Source organism: Nuphar pumila, chromosome 3 (genome assembly GCF_984573655.1).
Source record: "Nuphar pumila chromosome 3, dmNupPumi1.hap1.1, whole genome shotgun sequence".
NCBI lineage: Eukaryota > Viridiplantae > Streptophyta > Magnoliopsida > Nymphaeales > Nymphaeaceae > Nuphar > Nuphar pumila.
The window spans coordinates 48,693,141-48,700,553 of NC_143251.1; the positions used below are offsets into that span (position 1 = coordinate 48,693,141).

General features: G+C 39.8%; 1 protein-coding gene across 1 annotated transcript; it reads left to right on the top strand.

The window, feature by feature from the left end:
- The first annotated feature begins 331 nt into the window (after positions 1 to 331).
- LOC149842848 (putative carboxylesterase 11) lies at positions 332 to 7,182 on the top strand. The gene is made up of 2 exons (XM_090001607.1): positions 332 to 1,443; positions 6,593 to 7,182. The coding sequence occupies exons 1-2, from the start codon at positions 578 to 580 to the stop codon at positions 7,128 to 7,130; spliced, it is 1,404 nt and encodes a 467-aa protein (XP_089857733.1). The 5' UTR covers positions 332 to 577; the 3' UTR covers positions 7,131 to 7,182.
- Positions 7,183 to 7,413: the final 231 nt, after the last annotated feature.

The window sequence follows — 7,413 nt, forward strand, 5'->3', positions numbered from 1 at the left end:
CCCATCTGACCGACTAGACCAACTTGAGCTGTGACCCACGAGATCGCAGAAAAAGGTGGACCCCATCTGAAAAGATACAATCCCCATGTGACCAGGCAGGACATGACGTCTCTCTCTCAGAGATTGAATCTCACCGTCAACCTTCCTCCTCTGCAAATCTCTCCCCCTCCCCCCCCCCCCCCCCCCCCCCCCCCCCCAAAAAAAAAAAAAAAAAAAACTAATTCCACCACGAAGGATTTGGCCTCCCCGTCTTTCCTCATCCCTAAATTTCGGTTCCGACTTCCATTTCTAGAGAGAGAAACAAGAGAGATTGAGAGAGAAAGAGAAAAACTAGACAGAGAAATAAAGATTTAGAAAGAGAACTAGGGTGATTAATGATCCCACCATGACAAATTTGGCCACCCTTTGCATTGATTAAGGTCCTCACTTGCATTGATTGGGAGAGAAAGATACGGCGATGATCCCACCGTGAAGGATCGGGCTCCCTCCCTTTCCCGCCTCTGGAATTACGGCTCCCCACCTTCGTTACTAGAGAGAGAAAGAAGATAGGTAGAGAGAGAAAGCGGGGGAATTGATAATGCCAAGCGTAGCGGTGAAGCTGTACAGCGTCTTCTTCAAATTCCTCCTGAAACACAGGCTCCAGAATCGGACGCAGTCGCCGGAGGAGGGCGGCAACCCCTTCGGCGTCACCTCGCGGCCAGAGGAGGAGTCGACGGTGCCGGCAAACGCCTCCTTCACCGACGGGGTTGCCACTAAGGACATCCACATCGACTCCTTCACCTCCCTCTCCATCAGGATCTTCCTACCGGACTCTTCCCTCAACCCCCCCTTCGACCCTCTCTCTAAGCGATCCGATGCCCTCCCGCCCCTCTCTCGCCGGAGCAGCTATGGGGGTTCCACTACCTCCTCCACTCCCACGGCTGTAGACCATATCCGGCGGAGCAGCTATGGCGCCGGTGACTCGATTGGTGCCGCGGTGTCCGGATCCAATGGCCATCTGAAGGAGTCCAAGAGGCGGCAGGATGGTGGGGGCGTGTACAGAGGGTACCTCCCGGGGAACACAAATTCCCCATCGCGCCGGAGGTTGCCCATCATCCTGCAGTTCCACGGCGGAGGTTTTGTTTCCGGGAGCAAGGATTCGTATTCAAACGATTTCTTCTGCAAGCGGATCGCTAAGCTCTGCGAAGTGATTGTGATTGCTGTTGGATATAGGTTGGCACCGGAGAATCGGTACCCGGCTGCATTCGAGGATGGTTTGCAGGTTCTAAATTGGCTGGGGAAGCAGGCGAACCTTGCTGAGTGCAGCAAGTCACTTGGGAGCTCTCGTGGTGGTGGTGCTAATGCTGCAGATCTTCGCAAGTCCGATGTACATAGACATATTGTTGACACGTTCGGGGCGTCGATGGTCGAACCATGGTTGGCTGCTCATGGGGATCCTTCCAGGTTATTCATTTCCCCCCACATTGTTCCATGTCCTTCGATTTTTGTAAGACGTACCTTTTGACAGATATGGATTTTCCTGCTTTGGTTTTTCATTACTGTGTTTGATTCATTTGCATTGAAACAGCTTTTCATTCTTCTTATATTTCATAGCTAGAATGATGCGTAGAATTCTGAAATTCATAACCACTTGATGAAGGTCGAATTGTTGTGCATCTGGTGAGAGATTCAAAAAAGAAAATCCTTGTTGGTAAACTCAGAATGATCTGAACGTTATATTTTCTCTTGGGCAGTGATATGCAATGTTCATGATACCATGCTATGCTCTACATTGTTTATTCCTGGATTGGTGGCTGAAAAACATTGTTTTAATATCACAATACATATGGAACATGAATTTGTAAAACTTGTGTTTTGTGGTTTGGCATGTTGACAGATTTCATTGTCACTTTTCTATGACTACTAGCTAAGTATCCGCTTTCCATACTAACAAAAAAAGAAAGTTGGTAGTATTTTCAGACTGGAAAATGGACTGAATCATACTCTAAATCCATAGCCATGTTATGATTTGCATGGAAAATTATAATGTTTTTGTTTCTTTTGATTGGCACGTTGACAGATTTCATTGCTAAGAGTATTTGCGGATTGGAAAATTGCTTGAATCATATTTTATAATATCGGTACCAGTGTTTTGAGTAGCCTCTATGTGTGTGTGTGTGTGTGTGGGCTAGGTTTTTGAAGTTATTAGACTGAGTCTATGCTACACTTACATTTCACTTATATAAGTTGTTAGAGGAAGTTTAGTGTCCATTTGATGGACTATTCTATTTATCCAGTCACACAAATTAACTGAACCTAAAACTCTTAGTATGTAAATTGTCAACAGCAATGGAAGGGACATCAAAATAGCTTGTAATTGGTAAGTAAATTGGGCGCTTGTGACATCTATTTGCATTAGTAGTGGAATCATATCATGTCCGATACAAAGTTGGTGGTTCTTGATGGTTCTGCTGTCTTCGCCTTTGTCACATGAAAACTTCACATAGTGTGCATGTCTTGTGTTGGCATGACATGACATTGACTTAGACTTTGAACACACCCTGACATTTTATGGACACAATAATCTTGTGCTAGTCCATCAACGCTATGTGCCTAATTTTGTCTTTTCTTAGTAATCTTAATCCTTTAGTTTCTAGTTACTTGCTTTGTTCTTTCCAAGTTTTCTTGTTGATTATGTTCATTTCATTATTCAACTAGGATGCATTGTTATTAGTGTTAATTAGTCATCATGACTTAGAATTGTTCTTCAAGAATTTTCATATTTAAGATGGAATTCATGCTTTGTTGCTTTAGATTGTGAATTAGAACACACACACACACACACACACACACACACACACACACACACACACACACACGTGCGTGCACATGGGCACTCTTGTGGGGTCCCACATGTATGCTTTTCAATGCACCAGTTAATCCTGAAATTAACCTACAATTAAAGCAATCATACCACCGAGTCCTTGATATAACTAACAGTTAAAACAATGATGTTGAATTCTTTTTTTGCCTTCTTTTCAAGTTACACCTAATTTTTCATTGATCTTAGCATTTGCAATAAGGAGAATGGTTAATCACTGCATTTTCTTTAATAACATCAAGGGAAAAATCTTCTTCCAATCATCCATCATAATCAAAACCAGATTAGAAAGGGAATTATCAAGAAAGGAAACATATGCTTATTACAAGATATGTCACATAAAATGATAAAAATTGGACATGGGCACAAGATATGACATGGACAGATATAGTATGACATGAGAACTTTGTCAAACTAGGACATAGGGACATCGCTGTGTGTATATGCATGTGTCCATGCATGCATGTGCATTTTTGTGCGTGCATGCTTGCGTGTGAGTGTGTCTTTGTGTATGCTTGTGTGCTTGTGTCTGCAGGCATGCATGTGCACATGTACGTGTGTGCAAAATCTTGAAGAATTCTAAACCCTATTTTTTTTCTCCTGGTAAGCAAGACTTATAAATCCTTGCAAAATTAAAACTGCGTGTAGAATGCATGCAAATTCTTGAACAGCAATTTTAGATCCTTATGCTTATAGAAATTAAATAATAAATTCAAGTTGAAATTGGAATTGGAATATAATGTAGCCAATGACATTTTGAAAGAAAAGAAAAAAGAAACAGAAACACAAGTAAATGCAAAATAAACAATCAAGATCATGAAAAAATAAATAAAGTTTGAGATGGTGTTTACCATGGTTGTCACAAATTTTGTTGTGTCCATGAAATGTTCTGGTGTGTCCAGCATCATGTTGTGTTGACACGGGACACGGGCTGAGGACCTGCATGACAAAGATTTCAGGAAGGTTGTCTAATCTCTTGGATTTGCTGTTGATGGACCATAGGTAGTGTGTGTTTCTAGAAAAGAAAAAAATAAGCATGGAACAATGGAGAAAAGTATGAGGAGAAGTTTGGATCAGTGAATGAGGGATCCACAGAAACAGGATGCCAGCTGAGAATGGCTCAAGTTATAACTAATGTCCATTATGATAGAATGTGGATGTGTGGAAAATTCAGAAGCCGTCGTGAATATGTTTGTTTTAATGCAATATAAACTTGGACATTGATGGTTTGTTTGGTTTTAACTTTGACTCAATAAATAGAATTCCATTGAGGGAGTGATTTTTGTTTCATTAAAATGCGTTCACACCCATCTCTTACCTTTAGTGGATAGAGACCATCTGTCAAAGGCATTAACCAGATTTTCCATTTTTGGTGCCTCTTTCATTTTTGACTGAGACAGTCCAACAAAGAAAAGTGCTCTACTGGAATACTTGAGCAAATACTGGATCTGTGGGCATGATGAGAGTTTTTGTGTACGACAATTCTGTCTATTCCAAAACACAGCCTAGAGAAGCTATCTGTTAGACGTGCATGTCCCACATGGAATGTCTGGTGAATCCAAACACTAGCTGCAGTAAATGTTCTCTTTGTGCAAAGATGCTTGGGGAATGTAAAACTAGGTCGAGTTGTAGAATTGCAAGTGGGCTATTTTCTAGTCTAGATATGGACATATAATTCTATGTAATGAGGAACAATAAAGACATTTGTCAAGGTGGTTGCATTTTTCCTTTGCAGTGAGTGGCATTTGCGAACATGTCAAACTTTCTGTTTTTTTTTGTCCGAGGAAAAGAGAAAATCTTTCTTGATAAAAGATGGCGATGCAGTAAACTTGCATGCTTTTAGGGTAAATTAGTTTTAGCTGATCAAGAAGTGATTTCATTTTGTTTGAGAGCTGGGGTGTGCAGTTCACCTAATCTTTTAGGGAATAGCAGCCAAGTAGGTTCATTTGGGAAATAGAAGCATTATAGAATTTATTGCAAGTAATTGCATTTTGTTGAGGAAGTGGGTACCTGGGGAAGTGCACTTTTTTAGAGGAAAAGATCCAAATGGAAGAGTGATAAAAAAGGATAAGGAAACAAAAGAAAAAAGAAAACCGTTGAAAGTGCAGAGATACAGTTCCTACAGGATCTCATGCAAGATAAATCTGGCTTTTTTTTTCCATTCTCTCATTCTTATTTTGTGTCAAGAAGGAAAACAGATGCCATTATGTGTTATATATATATAGTACCATACTATCTAATCAGCCCATTTATTTTCTAACTATTTATTATGTGGTTCATGGACTAGACGAATTAGATGTGACCTTGATAGTTATTTTTAGTGAAGATTTAGATTATGACATTTTCTATTAGACAGGTTTGTATAAAATTACTAAGGGTTAATTACTTGACATGATTATCATTAAGAAAAAGGAAAACAATAAAATGCATGCATGCAAGACTTCTAATTCCCAAGTTTATGAATGTAAGTAGTCTATCTTGTGAAAGATTCATGACTAATAAGATTTGAACAAAATCATGACAGTATTAATTAAGGAAAGAAAACAGCAATCAGCGTCACAAGGCTCGAGATCACAAAAAGTGAACAAGTCCTTATTTCTGTGTTGATCATGTGAGATGTGTTTGACTGTCTCCATGAAGTTGTGGTATGATCTCTTATGATGATGTTATGCTGTGATGATTAGGGGTGTCAACAGGTCGGGTTTACCGGGACCAAACCCTATAGGGTCCGCATATGATGATAAATAGGAAGACCCGATTAAGACCCAGGTCTGGACCCGAAGGTCTGATTAATACATGAATTGGGGTATAGTTTGTGAAATTTTATACCAGATCCGGGATCGACCCGAGTTCTGATTAAGACCCGCATTTTTTCAATGTAAAAATAATAAAAAATATTATTTTACCGGGTATGGTCCGGGTCTGGTTCATGTAGTTCTTATCGGGTCAAGGTATGGTTTCTCTTATAGTAGACCTGATTAAACCTGAGTCTGAACCCGATACCATACCCAAAAATCGGGTCTAGGTCTGGTTCCACCTGGGTCTGAACCAAACCCGACCCCTTGACACCCCTAGTGATGATACATACATAGGTCTAAGTGAAGTATTCATTTGACTTGACTTGCCACGGTTAATGGTCATGTACAGGATACAAGCCTTTTTGTTTAATCTAGAATTATTGTGCCCATCTTGCATATGTAGTACTATTGTTGCATATGTACAAGCACATTCTTGCTGATGTTTTCACTTTACATTAAGTTAAATAAACCGACAAACATTTGGTACCATCTTCTGTACTTGAACCAACTCCATTTAGAAAGAAGTCATATTTCTATTTATTGTGATTATCATGGTTTATGTAAATATTAGATATGCTTGCTATCAATTTATGCATGTGTGCATGTTCAATTTTAGGGATTTTAAGATGTCATTTACCCCGAAAAAATAGGAAGATTAAATGCTCCTACTTTTAAATCTGTGCATTTAATGCAATTAGTGATAATGGGTTCAAGTTTCAACAATGTGCTACTTTTTGAGTTAATAGATGTGTATACATCATTTGCGAAAGGCCACAGAGAAACATGCACTTCACTGCATCTACTTTGTTATGCATGTGCATTCTCGATTTGCAGGTCACTGTATACTGTTTTGTCTTTTAGAAGTCTTGTGTTTGTCTTCTGTTTCTTATTACTGATTCCTTCTGATTTTTTGTGTTGTATGAATTATATTCAGGTGTGTTCTCCTCGGGGTTAGTTGTGGTGCCAATATTGCAGATTATGTAGCTCGGAAGGCTGTTGAGGCAGGCAAGCTTTTGCAGCCTGTTAAGGTTGTTGCACAGGTTCTAATGTATCCGTTTTTTATTGGTAGTGTGCCCACGCATTCAGAAATTAAGTTGGCAAACTCATACTTTTATGACAAAGCAATGTGTATATTGGCCTGGAAGTTGTTTTTGCCAGAGGATGAGTACAGTTTGGATCACCCTGCTGCAAACCCCCTCATTCCTGGCAGAGAGCAGCCACTCAAGTTCATGCCGCCAACCCTCACAGTGGTTGCTGAGCATGACTGGATGAGGGATCGTGCTATTGCGTATTCTGAAGAGCTGAGGAAGGTGAACATTGATGCACCTGTTCTCGAGTATAAGGATGCAGTTCACGAATTTGCCACTTTGGATATGCTTTTGAAATCACCACAAGCTCAGGCTTGTTCCGAGGATATTGCAATTTGGATCAAGAAGTATATCTCTCTGAGAGGTCATGAATTCTCTTACTAAATCTGTTGCTTTTTCGTTTCCCTCTTTTATGCAGCGACATCTTTCTGTTTTCCTCTTCCTTTTTTCCTCCCCCTGGTTTTTTCAATTTTTGATCAGTAATTCATGTAAGGCAGTTACGTTTCTCAAAATTCATTAGTCATTTTTTCCCCTCTAAATTAAACTCTGAGTTGTTTGTAAAATAGGACTATGAATTAATAACATTGTTATAAGCAACATTTCTTGGCCAATTCTCTTCAATTCACACGAATCAGTGTATGTCTACTGAATATTCAAACAAGTTACC